The 24567-nt window shown below is 39.6% G+C and overlaps 1 protein-coding gene across 33 annotated transcripts in view; it reads right to left on the reverse strand.

Moving 5' to 3' along the window:
* The window catches only part of AFDN (afadin, adherens junction formation factor), a 137060-nt gene that overhangs the window by 77097 nt on the left and 35396 nt on the right, over positions 1–24567 (reverse strand). For 20 of the 33 annotated variants that reach the window (XR_012659977.1, XR_012659976.1, XR_012659975.1 and 17 more), the window contains exons 2-10: positions 21646–21841; positions 19904–20019; positions 18220–18383; positions 16732–16892; positions 15553–15710; positions 9421–9532; positions 8839–9006; positions 7244–7288; positions 628–722 (exon numbers count right to left, since the gene is read on the reverse strand). Coding sequence is in view for 29 of the 33 variants with exons in the window: in XM_075089599.1 (XP_074945700.1) it covers positions 628–722; positions 7244–7288; positions 8839–9006; positions 9421–9532; positions 15553–15710; positions 16732–16892; positions 18220–18383; positions 19904–20019; positions 21646–21841 (1215 nt within the window). In the remaining 4 variants the exon portion in view is untranslated. The remainder of the gene's footprint in view (positions 1–627; positions 723–7243; positions 7289–8838; positions 9007–9420; positions 9533–15552; positions 15711–16731; positions 16893–18219; positions 18384–19903; positions 20020–21645; positions 21842–24567) is intronic. The other 13 variants (XM_075089610.1, XM_075089598.1, XM_075089589.1 and 10 more) reach the window with 3 other exon arrangements.

The following is a 24567-nucleotide window of genomic DNA, read 5'->3' on the forward strand; positions in this document are numbered from 1 at the left end:
CACAGGTGAGCAGGACTAACATCAGGTGAGCAGGACTAACATCAGGTGAGTTTCACTTCAGTTTTCCTTGCAACAGAGATAATAAAACACACATTTAACCAAAACATGCAGCAGAAATCCCTTCATGAGAAGTTTTTCACTTTTTTGGTCATATGCTGTTCAGAACCGCTTTACTCCACTTGCTGTTCTGATGTGAAATCTCACAATACAAGTATTTACAAGTCAACCAACTGCACTGACGTGGCCACAGGGTGCTACAAGAGACTCCCTGCGTGAACTTCATACAGCTATGCTTGTTTTACACATTTAAGAAATCCTACCTCACCCAAACAGGGTAAGACTAGGACTTCAAAGCCATTCAGCAGTTATGATAACACTGATAGATATCATTTGATCTAGTGACTAAAAAGAATACCCTATTTTAAATAATGAAACCTTTGCTTTTCTCTTAAAGCAAGAGAGGATAAAATAAATCAGAGTGTTATGACCATTAACATGAAACTGCAGCAATATTTTACCCTTCTATTTTTAACAGGTATTCACAGAATATTTCATTGGTTTCCACAGTTACACACAATTGACCAGAGATGAATCAGTTCCGTCATCTGGGGCTGCTTTTTCCCATACCTGAATGGAATTGTCATCAAATTTTTCGGTTCCAACTTCAGTGACACTTAATTGTAGACGATAGAGCTTTGGCTTATCTCTGGAGTCAGAACCATCTGTACAGCAAGTGACAAATATTAATTTGCAGGTTATTAAGGTGAAAATACTCACACAATATTTCTACATTATTGCAGTTCAGTTCGGAGCAGCAGTGTTCACCAAAAAAAGAACCCAGTGACATTCTTTCAAGATTTGTTGGGCAACTTAGCTATTCATCATAGTGTAAAAACACTGGAAGTAGACAGAGCCCACTCCGAGGGGCTGTATCTACAAGGGCAAAGGACAAAGTAATCAAGAACTACTATTCTGACCACACTTTGAAAAACTTTCTCTATTTCCTCAGTAGTTTAAGCAATGCAATTTTTGTTAATTTATATGGATATACCAACATGAGTTTAAAAGATTTAGAAAGTAAGATAACTGGAGATCTCTATAATAATAGTATTTATTGCTCTTACTAAAAGTACAGATTATCAGCAATATCTACTGTCAGGTGGCCAACAGGCCAAACTGTTTCCTACTCATCAGATACTGAAATAGGGCAATATTAAAAGTGAATCTTACAAAATGTTTACCTATGACAGCTTTGGTCTTGATATACGGGATTGTAGCACTTCTGGCCTTATCTTTATAGTCCCATTGACCTATATTTTCATCTCACAGAAAATGAGGTCAGAGATAAAGTCCGTCTTCTTCCTCCTCCCCCCAGTATAACATATTGTCCAAATTGAATAAAATTTTGCAAGATATACTGGATGCAGCCCAGGATTTAGCTGCTGCCTACACAGGCTAACACAGATGGGTTTTGGCATACATATAAATCCTCCCCCCTTCCCAGAAAATATTACAACTTTAAATACTATCAGGTACTAAACTAATAGTGTCACTTCTGACTTCTCTCCAATCTCATCTCCAAAGGGAAGATGCAGAAAAAGGGAGGTTGCAAGACAAAGAATGTCTTACCTATGGACATGAATAATTTCAAGACACCCCCAAAAAGCATTAGAGAATATTATTAAAGCCATGGCACATACGCCAATACTATCTTTGGTAGGATACTCGTAATCTTCAAGTTTTAAATGAAAGTCAATATAAACAGAACCTCCATAAATCTAACTGTAAATTCCCAGCATTACTACCAGGATCTGTTTATTAAAAGCAGAATGCAAGCCATTTAATCATAAAATTTCACTTTTTCTATTAAGTCCTTTATCAATCCTTCCATGGACAGTATTTAAAGGAATTCCAAGTCAAAAGCACAGGGAAAACTCAACTGTTAAAAACCATACACTGACTAAAAGCAGGAGATACAAAGACAGGCAGGCAACTACAAAAGAACAGAAAACACCAAGCGAATGCGGAGGCGGAGAAGTCAGGTTATTAATGAAGAACGATACCAACAGACCTTTACATGATTGCAACATGGGGAAAAGTGTAACGGATGCCTCTCCTGCGGTGCTGTGATGTTACTGGGACAAGGACAGCAGGTAGACAGTCCACAGACTAGTACTATAAATACCAAAGTTAAGTGCTAATACTACAGAAATATCCCTTTACTGAACACCTTTAGAATTGCTATCGTAACAGTGGTATGCCATCCATCACAAAAGAAGTATTAAACATAAGAGCACTCAGTCCTCTAAACATTTTTCAGGTACAGGGATGAGCCTTTTATTAAATCCCAATACTTGAATCTGTAGAGACATACATCTAATATCACCGTATATTAAAAATGTAATGCTAATACAGCCTCTTCAGCAATTTAAATTGTTTGCAGTTTTTAATACTTCACAATGCTAATCAGAAATCATATGGCTGCATCTTCCTTGTTAGCCAATGCAGACATGTAATACGCTACTGAATGCATTTGGCTGCTCATCCCCAGTCCTCTGGACTGTTGTTATGTCTCCCCACAACTTACACATCAAAACCTAGAATAGCTCCTTCATTTATTTATTCACGAACCCAAGAGCCAAACATTTCGTCCTCCTACCCACACCCCAGTTTAGTAGAACTGGCCCCCAAAAGTACAAGATTCAGTTTGGAGGCAAGGACCCTTATTCAACATGCAAAAAGACTGAATTTTCAAGAGTCAGTGGCATAAAAGTCAGGGCTCGTTACCTAGGGCTTTTGTTCTTAATTTCTTATGGCACTTTCTTCGAAGCCCTTTATACCCAGATTAGAGAATAGGCTTTAGAGTCTAGTGGTTTCACCCCCATACTAAATATACTTCCCACACACCCTGTAGTACTTCATTTTTTAAATCTTGAAAAGAAAAAAAAATTGAAATATAGCTACATATTTCTGAAATATTCTGTAAAATTCATTATAAAAGTGTTATGTTTTTCAAGTGTTTATTTAAGATAACTTCAGGATCTCATTCCTGAGTTCAGCACTTGTGAATAATCAATTAATGCCAAGTTCCTGTTAATAAACGTTCCCCTCACACTGCCATATATCCTCAATAGAGATGCGTATCTTATATAAAGTGTGCTTTCACACAAGAAATACACTTTATCACTGTTTCCGCTGAGGCAAATTAAGACTGGACACTCCAGAGAAACAAAATAATGTAACAAGGAAAAACTTGCTTTAAAACCACAGCACTAGGTAAAAAAACATTTTTCTCGCCAGGAAAATGAGAAAAATTCGAGGAGCTACTGAAAGTAGTTTGGAGCACACATCATCCGTCACTAAGAGCTGATTTCTACAGTAAAAGGTATCTTAATCTCGAAGGGAATTACTACAAATTCTAAAAAGGATGAAAGGCCTTGTTGCTCTGGGGGAGGGATGCAGGAGGGAAGGAAGGCTGCATTACACTACAGGGTAAAGTCTTGTATTTCCTGTTTTTCAACAGCTGGAAGCTCGCCTATACCTTGTCTGGAATGCATTCCTGGTTCCTCACTGCAGCAGGAGACAGCTTCTGCCATACCTGGGCAACGTCCCTGCTCCCCAAACCGTGGCAGGTCAAGGCGGCAGTTCTCAGCCTCTAAGGACCAGGCTTTAACGACTTCCCATGGTTTGGAAAGGCGATACATGCGATCTAAGTCATATGACGTAAGGTCCAGAACTTGGGGGGGGGGGGGAGAGGAGGGGGAGGGGAAGGGAATAATAATAGTAAGTCTGGGGTTTTTATCTGACACAGCAATCATTTGCTTCTAGTGCAGAAATTTGAAAGCTCAAAGTTCTCAGACAGGTGGGCATTAGTAAACAATACAGAAGAGGCAGCAGGGGGCATAAGGAAAATGTATGAATTCTTTACAAACTTGTTCGCTCTACATGCGCGCATAAGTTTACACACGGCATGGAAGATGGCCTGTATTCTATTTATGGCACCCATGACTGAATAACATTAACAGAGATAAATAGGTACAGAAAACATCTAGGTTTTTTGGGTTTTTTAAGCTTAGAAAATTAAATTGGAACATGCCTCCCAGGCGTGCCTCCAAGCCAGAAGCTGAAGAAACAAGAACTATGATTCAAGGACCAAGTTAGCCACTACGACATACATTAAAATTAATTATCTACCTGACAAAGCTTTTCCCAGTAACATCATAGGAGGATTCAAAGAAGCTTGGCACAGTTTGCATTTGAAATAAGTTTTACAAGTTGTTTTCCCCCCATGCCAGAAGCACACACAAAGGTACACGTACATCTGGGTACGCTGCCTATCACAGATTGAAAACTTGCGTTTCAAGAAGCAACCCTCAATCAGAAAGCAGACTCGATCACCAAAGAGCAGGCATGAAACATATTTAGAAAAAAAAGAGTTTTTCAAAGCACACTAAAGCATGTAAATGTACAGTACAAAGTGCTATAAAGCGCACAGCGTGAAGAGATGCGCAGTCTAGTACTATTCACCTACAGTCACTAGTGAAATTGTTTAGGTAAAACCTGTGAAAACTGTGGCTTTGTACCACTTTCCTTGCTAAGGATGCAATACCAGGTACATTTCATGTCTGGGTTTATGCCATTATAAGTCAACATTCACACTACAGGTAACAGTGTTATCAAAAAACAAACTAAAACAAAACCAAAAAACCAACTGTGTAGTGAACAGAAGTGAACAGTCACCGTAAGCACATCAACTCAGTGATTCATACTACAAACGTACGTTTTTGATCAACAGAAAAAAGACAGACCCCCCTTCATGGAGATATATATTTTTTAAATGCATTATTTCACCACTAAAAGGTGGAGAGGATAATTTCAATTGATTTCGTTAATCCAGTGCTTGAAACAATGCTGGGAAATAGGATTGACTTAAAACCAGATTAAACCAAATGATGAAGATCAGATCACAGAAAACAAGTAAGCCCAAATTTGAACAAAAACATCCACACAAGGGACTGCTCCTGTTGACTTAAGAACTAGTTAAATTAGTTAAATCCACATCTGAAGAGCAGCAGATTTCCTGCACGTGTTCCTGAGCACTAAGAGTTTAGACAGTAAGAAGTTTAAGAGATTGGTTGGGCAGATTTGAAATATCACTTCGAATTCAGGAGATAATTCTGCTATTAAATTTTGGACAAGATGGGCACTTCCAGCACAAAGAGCCAACAGTAAACATTTCTGGTAAAGGAAGACTCAGTGTGGAATGTGACAAAGCTCCATCGCGCCAACACGTAGCAGTGTTACCATGGACCATGCTGCAGTTCCATTCCCAGAAAGAAGGTTGGCTGAGGAAACTGCCCTGGCCAAGGCTTTCGAGCTGCTCCAACCTCCTGTAATTAATTCTTTTGCAGTTGTTACACCTGCGTGTTCTCAGCATCTCCCATGGCTGTCAATTCTACAGCTCAGGAGTGATTTTTGGGGATGAGGCAGGGAGAAAAGACTTAAGGTTTTACCTTTTTTTTTTTTTTTTAATGCTTTGTAATTTTTATTTCAGGCTTGCAGGATAAATCTCAGAAGCTCACGTCTTTAAAAAATGGCTTTTTGTTATTTTTCTCAGCCTTTAAATATTACGATTGAACAACTGAAGTTAATAACATCCCTGAACTCATCAGCAGCCATATTCACAGATAACAGACAGTATCAGCTATTCAAAGTGCTGCCATCTCTCACTGCAGTCTATAGAGTCTATTTCTATTACCATCAGATTCATCTCAGTTTATTGGTTCATTTACATGACTTGGAAGACAGAGACAATTGCTGACTGCCACATTTACAGCCACAAGCTACTAAAGTGCATCCTGTCCTGTACTGTGCAGAATCTGATCTCCAGTCTATAAAACAGTCATACAACCAGCAACATCAGCAGCTGTGGGGAAGCAGATACAAGGGGACATCCTTCCAGTACCAAACTTCCTGAATTTGTGCAACTGCACAGCACGTGAAACCGAAGTCTGGCAGGTTCTTCTGCAAGAATATAAACAGCCCAAGTTCTGACAGAAGGACACTCCTACAGGTGTTATTTCTATAATGAATACAAATATCCTGAAATGCATTGCTCCAGGAGACGGACTGGACTTTACAGAGTACCAAGACCTCTTTTTCACACTCTGAGATAAAGATTTGAGAAACTAATTGTTTTTCCCCAGTGAGATGCAACCAAATTTCAAGCTGTCTACTCAATGGTCAGGTGTTCCTGCAGAGTTCGTCTATGCTTACCAGTTCAGCACACTCTGCAGAACTTCTCTGCTCTCTGCAATAATTATGTTAATAAAATGGAAGTCTGAATTCAAAGAGTTCAGCACTGGGGGCCTACGTTTGAACAGAGTTCTTTAAACCCCAGTATTACACTCCACAGCCATGGAAGGGTGAGCAACACCAACAGACATCTAGTACTTTCAAAGCAGTCTAGAAAATGAAATGAGAAAACAGATGCTAAAAAACTAAGAAAAGGTATTGTGGTAGACGTTTCATGATGAAGAAGAAAGTGGCTTTGTACTCCTGTCTATGGGGCCGAACCAGGACATACCTGCACATTACTCTAAACTCTAAGGAGGATCAAAGACCCATAATGATTTGTAGGTTACGTTATCAATTTCAAATGCTACAGATAAAACTGAACAAGACTCTGCTGTCTAATGTGGCTAAATCTCTCTGAGGTACACTGTTAATGTTAGACAACACCACAAACTAGACAGTAGAAATGCCAAAGGATGCTACAGAACACCACAGAGCAGAAAGCGAGGTCACTTTACCACTGGTCCAAACACTATTTCACAAAAAAAAAGAATCATTATGGGTTTCATCTACCCCATCAATGCAGTCAAGCATTGCCAAGCTCCACAAGACCATTTACCTAATTCACTTTTGAACTACAAATTCTGCAAAGAGATGGCTCAAAGGAAGTTTTTCCTTCTGCCACAGCACTGCTTGTAAACCACCCTATGAAATTTAGTTGTTAACCTTAGCCGGAAGGTTGAATTCTTTGGAGGGTAGCACATTCATGATCTATTTGATGTTTGTTCGCAGCTAGAATAATTAAATGGCAGCTGACAAGAGAGATAACTATTTCACAGAAGCAGTCCCTTGGAAAAAAGATAAGCAAGATAGCCTTTCATTTGTCAAATGATTTACAGCCGGCGATGTTTTTAGTGACTAATGAGAGAACAGTATTAAAGAGCGTTACCTTCGTAAGTGTGATAGTTGTAGTAGGCAAAGTGATTCCTTCTCCCTGGGGTTAGAAACACATGCAGAGGACCCAGGTGAAGGCAGCACCAGCAGGACAGATACCATGCAGAACATGCGGAAGAGGGCAGGAAAAGAAAAGACAGGAAAGGGTGAAACCGTAGCCAGCCAACACGTATTCAATTTATAAGGATGAAGTGCATTAAACTCTTTCAACTTTAGAAACTGCATACAACATAAAGACATCAGTACTACAAAGCTACTGAATGAAACAATCCTTATTGTTTAGAAAAGCGACAACAAGCTGTTAGAAGAAAAACATGAACAATAGGTCAGTCCCACAGGCAAGGTGCAAAGGCTTAGCACACAGTAGCCACCTGTGGCATTTCAGCTTGTTTTTCCTCTCTCAGTTAACGATGTCTTGCTCCACTGCCCAAGCAAAACGTTTTAATACTAAAGCAACTAGGCTCCGCGAAGAGTAAAGAGTTTAGAGCACAAGAAGAGAAGTATTATCAAAAGAACCCAAAATATTAATATGCAAATCAAACCTCAGTATAGAGAGCGCAATATAAAATACACTTAATATATTAATTCTGTGTACTGCTAATTTCATCCGGCTTTTTTGAGTGTTAAAAAAGCCCACACTACTGGACTATGAATGTAACCTTTTGTTTGCAGTTCTGGCCAAAGTTTCCAGCACCAATTTCCAGCCTTGCTTCCCAAAAGGTAAACAACGAGAATTCAAATTGTAAATCCCTTGTTTGGATACCTGAGCGTACAGAAGCTACACTTAACAGGAGAAAGAGCTGCAAATAACTAAATCACCAAAAATGAAAGTCCGTATCCAGATCTTTAAACGTGAAAACAATAGCAATTAAGAGTAGAAATTGTATGTGTTCTATCGGGTGTTGTGCTATAAACAATCAGAGCTTCCCTGTCTGTTCTAGATCATAAAATTAATTGTAAATTACAATGCGGCCTAGCGAATTGTAACGATGCCAAAATGAAACCCAGCCTTGCTAGTGATTTGCAGGTTCCATATAGGCTGAAAAATGTTTAGCAAGTAGGTTTTATTACATGTTTTTGTCCTTCTTTTAAAAAAATAAAAAGTATTTTTCATGTATGGCACTATCAATTATATCTTACTAGCTATGGTACAGTATACTTCTGAATGTAAAACCAACCAGATTTAAACAGTGCTTTTCTGGTTCCCCGCCACAAAAAGTCACAAGGCAAAATGTTAAACGGTTTTATTTATTATCAAGTTTTAAAGCCCAAAATGCAAAGGAAGTTGAAGATCAAATTATTTTTTTGTTTTGAAACACTTCAAACCATGAGAATAGAGACAAACTCTTAGTTAATAATTTCTCCCTTCTCTTTTTACTCCAAACATTTACTACTAAAATGATATTCTAGCAAAATGCAGCTCTACCTCTAGATAGTTCCAATTCAGAATGTGACATCTGAACAAGTAATGCGGCATTCACTTACACTGCCAACAGACTTTCTAGTGCTTCCAGTGAAATCTTATTTTTGGAAAATCTAAATGACTATGTAATAACGTAATTTAGATTATTAGATAACCAGAATTCTTACCTGGGCTTAATTCTACCAGGTACGGTAGTTTCTCAGGAGGAAGACAAGAGCCATAGCCAGACCCGTCAACTCTCTCCTTCCCCTTTAATGGCTTTCCATCAGTTATTTTCTTGGATTTCTTTGGGACATAATCAGGAGGCCGCCTTTTCAACTGAAAGACTAGTATTCCTAAAACACAATAATTTACATCCTATGAGTCTTACTGTCAGTGAACAAGCACACATCCAACATCTACTAATTTTAAGTGTTCCATAGGATTACTTTCAGCTTACTAAGTTCCTGACACTTTATGTAGTTATTTTTAAGTTAAAACTATTTAAAAGGTTAATAGACTACTACTCCACAGTGGATAATTTAGAAACCTTAGAATAAGATGTAAAACCCTTCTACCGTCTAAAGAAGAATTACTGTAAACAGTGCTGCATGAAATAGTAAGTAACTCTAAAAGCACCTTGTATTAGAAGTGCCTGAAAAAAACCCCACTTTAAAATATATGTTCCGGTTTCTCACTTTACAGGGGGTGCACACCCATGGCTTACAACAGCCAAGGCACAAAAATCTTTTAAAGCTTTTTAGACATACCTTTATCACTAGGCCACTCCCTGAATATCTGCAGTGGACACTCATCATCATCAAGAATAGTTTCTTTAGCACCTTTATCATCAGAGTGCTGAGCACCAGGAGGCAGCATGACCTAGAAAAGAACCATGAGCAGTTTTCAGAGCCGTTAGTGGACAATTAGAACAGCGGATGCAGCAGCACATTTTCTGATTTTTTGTTTGTTTATAACAAGGGATACAGCAAAAGAATTCAGTAATTTGAAATTCATTCTGCTTTCCAAGAGTTTGTTTTTTTTTTTTAATGCTCTCTCTCTCTTGCCTCGTTACATTAAATCACACTTCACAGAACACCAGATAGATTTAAAAAGTAAAGGAAAGCAAGTTACACTTAAGGTAGACAAAGACCATCTTCCAGTTAACAAAATTATTCCAATTTCTCAACAGCCAAGTAAAAAAAAAAACCCAAAAAACCCCAAACCAGAATTATCTGTGGGGGTGAGAGTTAAAAAATAAATCTGAAGTTTCCTTTATTATCTCACACACTGGAATCAGCCTTTCATTTTGCTAATCCCATTCCACCAACACAGCATGCCAGTATCTTCAGAAATGGCATGACAAGCTGGTAAAGGGAATGCTGCAATATCTCCTGCATCCTTGTCTTACCCAGCCCTTACCTGGCCTGCACGGATACTAAGGGCATGACAGGAGCTTTTCACACAACTGCTTTAAGCCGTCTAGCTTTAAGGAAGAACCAAACCTAAGTATTCTTCAGGAACAGACCCACAGACTGTTCATACCTTTTACAGCTATATCCTTTCACGGCAGAGGAAGGGGGAAAACCTCGACTCCTGAGTACCGACTAAAGGAGACGCACCCTGCGATTTCACGCGCATTTGCATTGCTGCTTCCCTACGGCGATCAAGCATAATAAACAACGACAGGCAGCATTACAGTGCGTGAGTACCTTCTAAGTTAAAGATAGGCCTTTCAAAGCTGAATAAAAAAAACAAAACACATTTTACCCCCTCATTTGTGAGCCCTAACAATGCTATTTAAATTCGCAGGCAACCCTATTTTAAACAAATGACTCAAACTTTTTCCCATCTCTGAACTATGACCCCGGTGACACCTCCTGCAGTAACGCAGCTATTGGCTACTCACCCTGCTACGGCGCAGCCCGCAAGAGGCTTTCCACTGTCATTTGTCCCCTCCGCTCCGCACCCGTTTCAGCGTTAACTAAGTTCTCACAGATCCACCTCAAACACCCTTTCATCTTCTTCCAAGCAGGAAACAAGTACATTTAAGATCAAAAGTATGTAACAGTGTCATTGGCCTTTCCCTAAAACATTTTCTATGCAAAACCTGGCTAAACATAGGACTAATTAAATTGTCTTTAATTAGATTTCCAAATAGACAAGATATTATAAAATGAGGAAAACATTAAAATGTATAAACCCAAGGGAAACAGGAACACATCTACACTCAGATCTTATCTTGCCAAACCCCTCTTTTCTATTTCACATCTCAGATTTTAAAATCACGGGATACTTTTGATTAGCTAGTTCACGCAACACTGTGCTTCAAGCCTTATTCGACAAGCAACATTTTTTAAATTCCAAGTTTTAAATTCCAAAGCCCTCGAGAGAGAAGGTAACTAGCTACAACGCAAGAACTACACGCTACAGCGTGCGTACCAGGGGCTGGCCGGCACTGGACTGGGGAGCAAACCAAAGAAAACCTAAACGTGGTGAAGGCAAAGGACAGATGAGATGTGAAGTCATAGGTGCTACTACTCGGCCCTGATATTACTCCTGCCTTGGAAATTGGATGAGCATCCGTGGTTTGGGCTTAAGGGCAGCAATGGTGAACTAGACAAGTTAGAGAAGAGGGGTCACAAAAAGCACTAATCCTCTCCTCCTGGCCAGTTATCGTTCCTCCTGTCTCTCAGGAAGCATGAGCCGATAACTCAGACATACCTCACTTAAAAAAAAAGCATGTGACCTAACCTGCAGAAAGGCGCAAAACACCATATCTGAGCTTACGCAGGCCAGGCGGCTCCTAATTGCGATGAAGCCGTTGTAGAAAACATCTCTATGTTTTAGGCGAATGCTGCCTCAGCGCCACCCACAAAGCTGAAATCCCTACATTTCTACAATTATGGGAAAACATCGGAACAAGTTTATGTTATGATTGGGTTTGGCTCATGGGTAGAGATTTGCTTTCATCTTGAAAAACAGATGATGCAGTTAAACATCCGTTCATGTATCTGAATCCATACAGACTGCTGAGATCAGGTACAGACATTTCCCTGATTTCTGCAAGAGCATAGGAAATGGATATGGGTATGGGTAAAACCAGCTTAAGACCACAAGTCTTGGAAGCAGGTTGTCAGCTGACAAGCTACAAACTGAAACAAATTCATAACAGATAGTTAGGAAGAATATACCCTGCTTACTCATAATGCATTCATGAGCATATACAAATTATAAAAAAAGTCATTCCAATCTATATTTATCTATATTTATCTACATTTATTCATTTAAATGCAGAAAACAAGCTAATAAATTTAAATGAAGTCCATAGCAAGTTAGGACTTAACTTGATCTGTAGCTATTACTTACCACAGGGGGTTTAAGTATTTGGGTATTATCTTCTCTTACTTGTTTATCCCAGCCAATGCCTTGGAAGTTACCAGATCTATCCTTATCAGAACTTTCACATAAAACCCCCTATTCTATAATAGGTCTTCAATAACCTCTTTTGTAATTTTAATGTTTTTTAAAGAAAAAACCTCATATCTCCTTCATGTGTTAATACACCTGCTTTTTCAAATGAATTAATCCTCAATTTCCCATAGAAGTTGGAAACACAGGCTCTGCACGTGATTCAAAAAAAGAAAACCCAAACAAACCACCAACCCCCCCACCAAAAAACAAACAAAAAAAATCAAAAACACCCAAAACAATGGAACTTGCTAAAAAATATTTAATACCTCATGTCTATAATGTCTATTTCTAAAACAAAAACAAAACAAAAGCCACAAACCACCAACACCACCCACCAAAAAACCCCCCAAACAACCCAAAAACTAATCACCACAAACCACAGGGTTTTGCTTGACATTACAATGAGTTAGTTATGCATTATCCTCAAGTAAAAAATAAGAGCATGCTAAAATAAAAGTCTAATCAAGATTCTTCTTTCAAGAGTTAACTAGTTTGCTGCATGCCTCAAGTCTTATGCCCCAAGTGAATATGCAGAGATAGCTTGGAAGACTGTCTAATTAATTTGACATCTTGAGAGATGTGCAGTGAACCTCACATTATTCAGGGAAACTCAAATCAAGCAAACGGAAACAAACAAAACATATATTGGAACAAACTTGTATTTACTTGACTACAGAGAAAAGCACGTTAGGAGTGGGTGTGAAGGTACAGCCCGATACACTGCAAAGCAGGGCAGGAAAGCAAGCAACTAACAGCAAACTCCCGTTGACCATGTACGTTGTCAATGGTGAGCATTAAGGAAAGTTCTTACAGAGTTCCTCTTTCAACTGAAACTTCAGAAGTGAGTGAACTTTATTACAGGTACTTGTGCGGCTGTATAAAGGTCTTGTCATAACTGAAAATCCATCTTAATAGTTAACGTCTTTGAAGACACTTCACATGCCACCCAAAGAGGACCACACATTTAAAAAATCCCAGCCAATAAGAAATGGAAGTTATATGGTCCAATGTACACTGTTTTTAACATAACAAAGAGATTAGGAACATGTGCAAGATAAATTTGTCTTCCACAGAACACTGTAAAGTGTCAGCAGAACAGGGGCAAAAGCCCATTAGGGGTAAAGAACAGCTGTGAGACTGCAGTGTAAAGGAGTACCAGTGGCCACGTCCCCCACCGAGCACTGCGTTTGTGAGCTCCCGAAAAAGAAGAGTGTGATGGAAGACACACCAAGCTAAAGCTAGGATATTTTAATGTTTCCAGCAAGGAAAGGCAACTTCATAAAATATTTGGCCAAAAGGAGATTTTAAAGTTAGGTTAAAAATACTCAACTTTATTAAAAAGGGAAAGATTATCATGTCTAAAACCCAAGCACTGTCTCAGCAGAGGCACTCAGAAAGGCCATGTAGATTTCAGCCAACTACAAAGAATTATGGTGAGCAGATCAGGAAGGTCTTCTACACTTCAGCGTATAAAGAGATCTGCTATTAGTCAGTCAAGACCACTCACATATTTCAAATGTAAATGTAAACATACAACCTATGTCAGTATAAAGATTTCTTATATCAAGAAGATGTGTTGCTCAGAAAAGACAAAATATTTTCCAGAGGCGCTTTCCATAAAACTGATTTAAATCATTTTGCTTCACAGGAAAGACTTTGTTAATCTTTCCCAAGATCAAAGCAGCATTCCTCAGACTATTTTCTACATTAAACATCCCCACACAAGATCAGAGAACAAGGGGAGGTGACAGAGAACACCACCACCACAGTGACTTCCAATAGTTTCGCTGGTAAGTGTGTGATCAGTTCAATAAATTCCTTAAGATGTAAATATTTCATATTACATCATAACACCCTCTAGCTCTGAACTACACAAATTGATGCAAAACCACCTCCCAGATTCAGTCAGTGTCTCTGCTGTAGCCCACAACTCTCTCAAACCAGAAGAAAAACGAGTGTGTCATCAGCAGCCTATTTAATAAGATCAATGACTGAGTCATGAATTTCATTCGTAGAACCCACAACATCAAGATAATTGTCACAATTAAAACTAAACATAGAAAACACTGCAGAGCCAAAATTGAGAATCAATTTTTAATATGTTGTTGTGTCATTAAAAAAAAAAAAAACCCTATTACTTACAAAATTATCCCTCTCTATAATAAAAACCTATTTAAAATTTTACTGAAGTTAAGTAAAATCAACTTTCACAGTTGGGACCCCAATTACAGGTTAATGAAGAAAAGGATCAAGCGTCCAGACGTCATTAAAAAATATGTCTAGAACTAAGACAAAAGTGTTGAAGCAGTAAGAACTAAGATTAGTTCACCGTTACAACACTACAAAAGCACCACCGCTGCACGGTTTCCTTATTGCTGATCAGGACACCACCAGAGCAACATGTCAATTCCCAGCTAATTATACCACCAGAGGCTCTAACACAGCAAAAGCAGGCACTAAGGTTACTCAAAGATATCATAAAAAACAAATTGGAACGCCACTTTAAGACCAAAGATATGTCCACATCTTGTACTGCAGCTAGAAAGTGCAGGGACTATCAAATAATATAAGCTTCCTTACTGTTCTCCAGTGGCACTTTAAGCACTGGAGAAGGGGAAGGAGAAGAGAGCACAATATGACGGGACACAGACGTTTTCCCTTCCCTTAATCATTTTAAGGAGCAATAAATCCAAGTTGATTAGAGAAGCAATAGCCAGAAACGTTACCAAAGACTGGACTCAAACAAGGATCAAATGTTTTCAAGTCCCACTATTCTCCTTCAGAAGCTGGGATGGACAGAAGTCTGTAACCTGGAATCAGTACTGCCCATGGGACTTTTTGGTAACGCCATACCTCTGTGAAACAGCAGTTCTATACAATTAATTTAGAACTCCTAAAATAATGACATTTGGAAAATAAGTGTAAGTTTCACTTAAATGTAACTTTTTCGGATGTGTAATGAGGGTAGGCTTCCACTGAAAGGCATAAGGCGACGGCATATAACATATACCTTTTATAATGGAATTTGGACTCGGCACTTTTGCCTCTGAGCAGATGCTCTTAGCTCAGGGGAATAGCACAAACGACACAAATTTAGGTATCCGCAGGGTTATTAGTATATCCATCTGCGAACCTTAAGCACACTTAGTGGTATAAAACCACAGTGCCAAATACAGAAATATGTAATTTTCATTGTTAACGTTTATCTACGTAGCAAGTAATAATTGAGTAAAATTGGAAGATTTATGTTTTAAAAACAAAAAAAACCCTGACAAATCACTTCAGAATTCCTGAGGCTGTTAGATTTTAAAAAAAGAAAAAATAAGTCGCAGAACTACTAGCGTCTTTCCATTTAGTTTCAAAGCTACTGAAAGGAACAAAATCAAATACAAAGCATGAGGAGATTGTGACATAACAACTTCACTTACACGAGCAATACAATAATCCTTGGGATTTTCCTTCTCCAGACCGTATTTTTCCAGTGCCTCGATAACCGCGAAGTCTGCAGTATCCGTAGTGGACAGCAGGATTGTCTTGTACGGTATATTTGGTTTTAAACTGTCTGCATAAATTCTCAGCGTCCCACCTTGGAAACAAAATTTAATTAACAACACTACCAGAGAATAATAGGGCAGACATGCAGCCATTTTTTATATTTCCAGCAGCATGTAAGAGCAAACCCCCTTCAGAAATCATTTAGTCAATCCACGAATACAAGAAAAGTTACGTAACATCCCTGAAATAAATCTGTCTCCACCACTGGTAAAAACCTCCAGTGATGCTTTCCTAATTCCTCTAAGCAAGTCTCTTCCTCAGCACTTCACTGTTCTTAATACACCTGAGATTAAACTGAAACACTGACAATAGCTGGATGAAGAACTGACCTTTCCCATCTTGACAGCAAGTGTGTGCTGACCTCCAAGAATCAACCCTCCCTTTAAAAAAACTCATTTACAGTTTTCCTCAGATGATGTTTTCTACATCTCTAACTCCTTCACTGCTCTTCCATGGACAGACTACATCATCTGAGGTTTTACCAGAACTAACATTGCTCATTTGTTCATTTAATGCTAATGTTCATACAACCACTGTTGTTGTGTCTCCACCCCCACGAATGTGCAATACTTGATCACTGATATTCGCAAGATCTACCAGAACCCTCTGTACAGACCCAAACGATCACTCCTTGCCATCCTGTAGTTGGGCTACTGACTGCATTTTTACACTGGGGTCATTCAGCCTGTTCTTAATAAAATGAATGACATTTGTTTTGGAAGACTTCCTCACTTTGTCAGTTTAATAAGTCTAATTCTGCCTGTCCTCCTCTCCCAGTTTAGCACTGTTAGCAAGATCAATGAGCACATTCTCTCCCATCAATTTGCCCATCGCTGAAAGCTTTGACTCGCACCCGTCACAGAACGCACTACTGTGGAATCTTCTACACATCCTTCATTCAGTTACACCATGGATAAATGAGCCATGAAGTACAAAAAAATGCTGGAGAAAGCTGAAATTAAATAAAATTTACAGGAGTTGCTGGCCTCAAAAATACTCTCTCAGCAAAAACAGTTTACTGTTTAAAACTTAACCAGGAGAAATCTAAGCACCTGAGTCTGGTCTGCCATCAGAACTGCGGAATTCCTGCATTCTCTTCTCTAGTTTTTGCTGTCGCCGCCGTTTCATAACCACCTCGGGATTGGATATTGTGCGGGTGAAGCTGGTCTCAGGCATATCTTTGTAAACCTCAGCTGCAAGGCGAGAATTCTCACTGCCAAGTTCGTTTAATTAAAAAGAAAAAGTTATCATTAATAGCTTAACACACATACACCCTCATCACTTCATGAAGCATAAACGGCAAGTAGAATCCATACACATAGGAGATCAGTTCAGTTATTGTCAGGTAGTTTCTACAGGAACTTCACTTTTGCTAGGATTAACACTGTTCATGTACCCATGCTCACCTGAAATAGACAACGACCAATTTAAGCATGGATGGTTGCTAGTTTTCAAGGAAAAGAACAGCCCTTCTACCTCTTAGGGAAAAAAGGGGCATTAAAGAAATTTTACATTATACCCTGAACTTGTTTCTGATTTACAATATTGCAAGTCATGTGGAAGCAGAGTTAGCATGTGCTTGCAGCTCATTTTGCTAATGCACTTAAATACAATTCTATTTTAATTTTTAAAAAAATTAAGATCAAGCTAAGTAACAACACAGAATACTGGAAAGATCATGCTGACATATGAAGAATGCTGCAAACGTATCCATGCGGAGCAGCATTACACATATGAAAAACAATCATGACCTCAAAAAAAAGCAAAAATTAAAAAACAACAACAAATCAAGCTAAGCAGCTAAACCTTCCATTGTATGTCAGCCAGTCAACTAGCGTCCTTCATCTCTGAGAACGCATTACCAATTAATAACTTTTCATCACTCATTTTCTTTCTAGGTATGTTAAAAATCCACCACTAATGATTTTTCTTCTTCTATGAAACCTATAGAATCTGTTAGGGAGCCAAGTTTTAATTAATGTAGACCTTTATCAGCTTTCCAGTTCTACATACAGTCACTCATGCCTGACTCTTGTGCTCTAGTTTTATGTACAAGGATTAACGTATGTCCTGCCCCGTCTCAATGAATAAGGTGCAGCAGATTTGGGAGCAAGAGTTGACGAACCCAGAGGACTGGCTACCAAAATACATCTCGGAGGAAAATAAACTGATAGTCAGTTGGTGAAGTCAAATGCAAACACCTACACATAGTAATTTTTCTGGCAAAAGACTAAACAAACATAAGGAGAGGAATAAACCCATTCTAGAGTAAATGCTCAAAAGTAAACACAACAGGGGAAGCCCGTGTGTCAATTTCTGTACCAGGACAGAGAGGTGGGGAAAAAAGCAGCTTTCGTGGTTTAAAAACAAACCTTGAGGGAAAGCGCACATACAAACCACCGGAATTGCCATCACCTATTTTGGTTTATGATGATATTGCACCCATGTCGACTGCTTACTTCTGAAAGAAACAACTACTTATTTGGTAGAGAGGGGGAATCCTTTAAACTAAGATAAGGATCAACATTTAACACACTTACATATCATCCCCATGAAGAAGTCTATCATCTTTATCCGATGCTTGTCGCAATGCCTCTTTTTCACGCCTCTTTTTTTCCTTTTTTTCTTTTTTTGAGAGAGTTCGTTTGAAATTCTGGATTACTCCCTCTTTTTCTTGTTTTTCAGGGCCATTACTCTGAGCCTTCTGAAATAAATGAGTTTGAAACAACTTCCATCATTTTCAGTCCAGTGAAAAGTTAGCGTTGCTTTTAACTTTCCAGATAAATCTCATATAAGACATACTAACATAAAAACAATACTCCAGGCAACAATATCCTATTACACAGGGATGGGACTAATAGTCTCCAGAATAACAGAGAAAGCAAAAATAATTTCATATTCCAAAGCAGGTATGAACTGATTAAGCACCTTGTACTCAAGAAAGCAAAGAAACAGCAGAATTTTACTTAAACGATGCCTACCATCTACTTGGCCTCAGTGGTTAACTGAAGGCTGCAGAACAAATTTCTGCCTCCCAGTAAAAGTACTTCACAAAATAACACTGCACTTAAATCTGTTTTCAAGACAACTATGCTGGAGCTTCAGATAAGAAGAAACTGCAGAAGGAGAAACATTATAGAGGACATTTCCCCTATGGTGTATTTTCCTGAGTTGCCCTTCCAGTGTTCCCTTCTCCGATTCCCGTTCCTTGCATACACAAGATACCCGTAATCCTAGGCTCATTTGCCTTCTGTGTAGAAAATAACAGAAGGTAAGAGAAAGAAGATGCGGGGTTTTCTTTCTTCTATCAGAAAGTGAAGAACGCAGGAAAGGAAGATTGAAGATTACTGAATTCAATGAATAGGAACAGCAAGCCTAGTAGATGCAGTGCAAGACATCATTATTTTTCTCCCCCCACCTCTAACATTGACGTATCCTGGATCCACGGATGTAGTCAAAAGCATAGAGTAAGAACAGCTCACATACCTATACGCAAAGCGCCTTCAAAATTAACAAACTAATTCAAATACCTAAAGAAATTTAGTGCTCAGCCCAAGAGAAAAAACTTGTCTGGAAACAGTGTGCCCTGTGAACAGCATGTTTTCTGTAGCTATAAACATCCACCTTAGAAACAATATAGAATTGTATGACTTCAGGAGCCAAAGTCTGATCTAATTTAATATATAAATGACTAATATGAAGAAAAGCTTTTGTATGGCCAATGTTCACATTTTGCATTTGGAAGGGAAAAAAGTACGACCAAACCTTCCCAGAAGGAAACAGGCTCCCAGCAGTTTTGGTAAGAAACAGAGTATTACCTAGGGAGGTAACAATTTTTAGTTATTCAACTCCCTCGGGCATCCCCTTTTAAAGGCTCTGCAAAGGTAGGATTATCTCCTAGGTGTTTGGCACCATATACTGTTCGAGCAAATTTTTAATTCGTCATTTTAGAACAAAGCAAGCTCTAAGTTCTCTGGGCATTATGTGCGCCAGTACTAGGCAGCTACGTGGATCAAAGCATCACAAACCATCTGAAAGATCACAAGAACACTGTGTTGCAAAGATGCATTTTAGGTATTTAAAAAGACTTGCTCCAGACATCGAAGGTCAGCAGCAGCAGTTGTTTTCATGAATTAGAAAATCAGGAATTATGTTTTGCTATATAAGCAAGTCCCACACATTTCAAAACTACTGTTACCACTAGTGTACTCCTTAAAGACTCACCTTTGGAGGAAGCGTATCATTTTCGTTCTTGAGAACAAATCTTCCCTCTCGATCATCTTTGTTCCAGTTTAATTGTACAACAAGAGGCTTCTCATCTACATCTAATCTTCTTTCTTCTTCAAAAAAGTGAAAAGCAGTAACAGTTACTTGGCACCTCAACAGCAAAGAGAGTTCGAAACAAGTTATGCTCTTAAAAATCAAAAGGTTTGTTCAACAGTACACATCAGTTGATGTTTCCCTGTTACATGTAGGTACAGAAATCCTGGGGAGGTAGAAATACATGGCCTCTTTCCAGCAACCAGCCTAAGTTTATTCCCTCTATCTACATAAACTAAAAGGTCTACATAAAGTAGTCTTGCACACCTCCTTTGTCAGGCTGGCAACACAAGATTGTCACTCAGGAGGCGAAGTTACATGTAGAGTTATAATGTTTCAAACTTCATAACTTCATGAGATTTCTAAATACTCATTTTTCTTATTTTAAATTTAACAAGTCTGAGTGTGGCCCAAGAACTACTATTCTGGAAAGACTGCACAAAAATAAGAGATTATGAAATTTAAAAATCCATTATGCATATATACTAGTCAAAACGTCATTTAATGTATTATACCTGTTTTAAGTCTATGAAAAAAATCTGAAAGGAGTTAAAAAAAGTTAATCAAGTTTTGCCATTTGATACCGCTTCTAGAAGTACGAGACAGTACATATGCACAGCAAGACAATGATGTCTTTGCAGTTACATTTTATTTAATGAGAAACACTCTTATTGAATGAGATGCCTCTTCATGAGCCACATCTTAAACATCAGAAATTGCCTTGCAAAGGAAACCATTTCATTTCGACTACAGGTGCAGTGCTAACAGATTTTTAAAGTAAACTTAAAGCAGAAAAACACACATACTATTTATTAAGTTAGTGATGACACACGCACTTTTCCCTAATCCCACATAATTCACATCAAGTCATCATTCGCAGACCATGAAAAGTGACACATACGCCAATAAATCTCCACTCTCTATCCCAAGTTAAATTATTTTCTGTCTTTCAAAAGCAGTTAAATGCTTCGGTAGTTAAACCACTTGTGTAAACTTTCAAAGTACAAAAAAGAAAAAGCAGGACCATAAACTGATTTCTTCTGTTCCTGTCTCCACAACCACCACACCACACTACCATCCTCCAGTCTGAAGCTTTCTACCGGGGTGGGCAGATGCAGATGCTACCAGCAGCAAAAGGCTATTTAGATATCTAAGTTCTTCATAGATAAGATAAAAGAATCTGTTTAAGAAACACAGCAGCTTCAAACAATACTATGTTGAACTTCCCCAGTTTAGCAGTAACAGAATCTGCATTATAAGGCTGCCTATCAAAGGCCCACAACATCAATGAACTGAGGATGTGCTCTTAAGTGCTCCAATTTAACACTCCTTCCATTATAAATTTAGTCTTTACCTACTAGTCCTAAAAATAGCAACTCTCTTGCAAATGTCAACAAATTAACAGGATGTCAAGTACGGCATTTAACAGATCATAATCAAAACTTATACACAACTGCAGGCCTGATATGCGTACTCACATTTTGAAATACCACTCCCCCACGTAACAATTAGCAGCAACATACTTATTAGGAGGAAAAACCACAAGTCTTCTGTGGTTCAGAAGCTGGGGGCAAACCTGAAGATACTTTGGCTGGGGGCAGACAGGAAGGTGGTATAGAAGCAGGAAAGACTTCACTAATACTAACCTCCGCTGACATGCACCTCGTAAAGCGAGTATTTAGGGGACGACAACATTCGCATGTCTGGTCGAAACTTCTCTGCAAGAGTTTCTATCACATCTTGAGTTGTGGCAGTACTAGAGACACGGATACATTTTGTTGCGAAATTTCCAGCTGCTTTGTCTTGAAAGTAGAATCTCATTACTCCATGAAACTCCAGATCCTGTAAAGAAATAAACACACGAATCTGAATGCTGGCTTACAGTTAGAAGGTTCAGAGGTCCTTTATTATTTATTAGTTACAAATATATTATGAAAGTAGAAGACATACAAATATCACACTGGTTTTCAAAATTTTGAGGACAGTAGAATTTACTAACTAGGACACCATAAACTTGAAAAAACAAGGATATACCGTAAAAAGAAATTAAGTCCTCTATGTTACTGGAAATACTTAAAATTTGAATCTTTAAGTATTCAAATTTCCAGCCATTGTCAGGTTTACCTGAAGGACAATTAATAAAAACTTATTTTTTTTTTTAAACCCAGAAATGCATCTTGAGACTGATCTCAATATATTTTGTTACCCAGAGCAGGCCCCTGTATCCCACTGTCCATAAAAGTGCAGGCTGAATATGCTCAAGGAACAGCAACGTGTCTCAAAGAGAACAGCTTTCTGTCACAGCAGCCCAAAGCATCATCTTCTCTTTCCTCTTTCCCCCGCTTCATGCATTTCTCTCATGATGGTATCTGTTTGTCCCAGAAACAGCCTATTCAGGAAGCTAAATAATTCGATTTTTTTTTTTTTTTTAAAAATATTCTCAGAAAGGTTAGTCTTCGGTACAGCTCCCTAAACACTCTGGGAGGGAAGAAAAGCTCCAGTACCAACTCAAGGCAAAAGGGAGGGAAGAAAGAGACTAACTATTTACCAAGCGGCTACACCGTAGCTGTAACATCAATCTGTTCAAACCATTGTAAATTCACGTCCTTAACTATTTTCCTGAGTCATCACAGTTCTGTTCTCCGCTCCAGCCTAAACTGCAGGAGGACACTGGCTGCTCATGCAAATCCATTATGCAACTGAACACTGACTCCAAATTCAAATTCAGTCCCCCAGCTGTCTCCACAGGGCCCACTCTTGCCCCTTGCAAAAACCCCAGCACTCATGGGGAATCAAGAAGATTCAGGCTGGGCAGGGGTGTTGGTCTGCTGGAGGTCAGGAAGGCTCTGCAAAGCGACTGGGACAGGCTGGATCGATGGGCCAAGACCAGTTGTGTGGGGTTTAACAAGGCCAAGTGCCAGGTCCTGCCCTTGGGTCACACCAACCCCAGGCAACGCCCCAGGCCTGGGGCAGAGGGGCTGGGAAGTGCCCGGCGGAGAAGGCCCTGGGGGGGCTGGCTGACAGCCGGCTGGGCATGAGCCAGCAGTGCCCGGGTGGCCAAGGAGGCCACCAGCCCCCGGGCTTGTGTCAGCACTGGTGTGGCCAGCAGGAGCCGGGCAGGGATGGGGCCCCTGTGCTCGGCCCTGGGGAGGCCCCACCTCGAATGCTGGGCTCAGGTTTGGGCCCCTCGGGACAAGGAGGGCCTGGAGGGCTGGAGCGTGTCCAGAGAAGGGCAGCGGGGCTGGGGCAGGGTCTGGAGCACAAGTGTGCTGGGGGGCGGCTGAGGGGGCTGGGGGGGTTTAGCCTGGAGAAGAGGGGGCTGAGGGGAGCCCTTCTCGCTCTCTGCAGCTGCCTGAGAGGGGCTGGAGTGAGGGGGGGGTCGGTCTCTGCTCCCAAGTCACCAGTGACAGGACGAGAGGGAACGGCCTCAAGCTGCGTCAGGGGAGGTTTAGGTTGGAGATGAGGGAAAATGTCTTTACTGACAGAGTGGTCAGGCCCTGGCACAGGCTGCCCAGAGAGGTGGGGGAGTCTCCATCCCTGGAGGTATTTAAAAGACGTGCAGACGTGGCACTTCAGGGCATAGTTTAGGAGACATGATGGTATTGGGTTGATGGTTGGACTTGATGATCCTAGAAGGGTTTTCCAACCTTAATTATTCTGTGATTCTAAGTGCCCTAGCTGACACTGCCAAGTTTACTCTCCAGTTTAATAGTCATTAGTCCTGTCTTCACTTTCCAGAAGGTTTGAAATAGATATATCCTTGGTTATTGAGCGTAGCAGATTTCATGCTAAGCACAGACCTTTCCAGTACTACATCTGATCACTTGAAACACATCACAGCGTTTCTTTGAGTAGCAAAAAACCTGATATATTTATTGAAGTTACTATATCATTCCGAAGACCTTTGCAACAAAAAGATAAAGGAAAAGAAAAATAAAACAAGATGTTATAACGTACCCTAAGACAAACATTTCACGCACCTAGATATACACAGAAGTAAGCACTGTTCTTTCCCAGAGTGCTCCCAAGCCTGTGCCAATACAGCAGTCAAATGCAAATGCACCATGGACCTAGACAATGGCTGATTTTGTTTTATCCTCTGTTGTTACCCTAACAGTTTATAGAATTAATCTAAGTCTAAACTGGTGTTCCCACAAAGCTATCTATTTTAATCCCAGACTAGCATTCCTTCCTGCAAGCAGTTATAGGTTCCACATGCCTCGCTTCAGCTTAACTGCCACCTCCTCATCCACTCTGGACTTTACTGCACTTATTCAAAGGTGTGTCTCAATGCTTCTACCCTGAATATTATTGTAACAGCTACTACTGACCTCTGAAAAGCATCCTATCCGCTTCATTTCCTGTCTCTAATTATCTAATTGTTAAATAATTATCCACATGAGGACTCACCCCTCTCATGCAGAAGGCTACCAAATGACTTCTGGAAATCCTACCTACCACAGCAAATCGGCACTTCCTTATATGTACTCTTGCTAACTCCTTCAGTGAGCTCCAAAAGGTCTAAGGCACAACTACTTTTCACAAAGCTCTGTTGAACTTTCCACCAT

Source organism: Phalacrocorax aristotelis, chromosome 3 (assembly GCF_949628215.1).
Source record: "Phalacrocorax aristotelis chromosome 3, bGulAri2.1, whole genome shotgun sequence".
In the NCBI taxonomy this organism is placed as follows: Eukaryota; Metazoa; Chordata; class Aves; order Suliformes; family Phalacrocoracidae; genus Phalacrocorax; species Phalacrocorax aristotelis.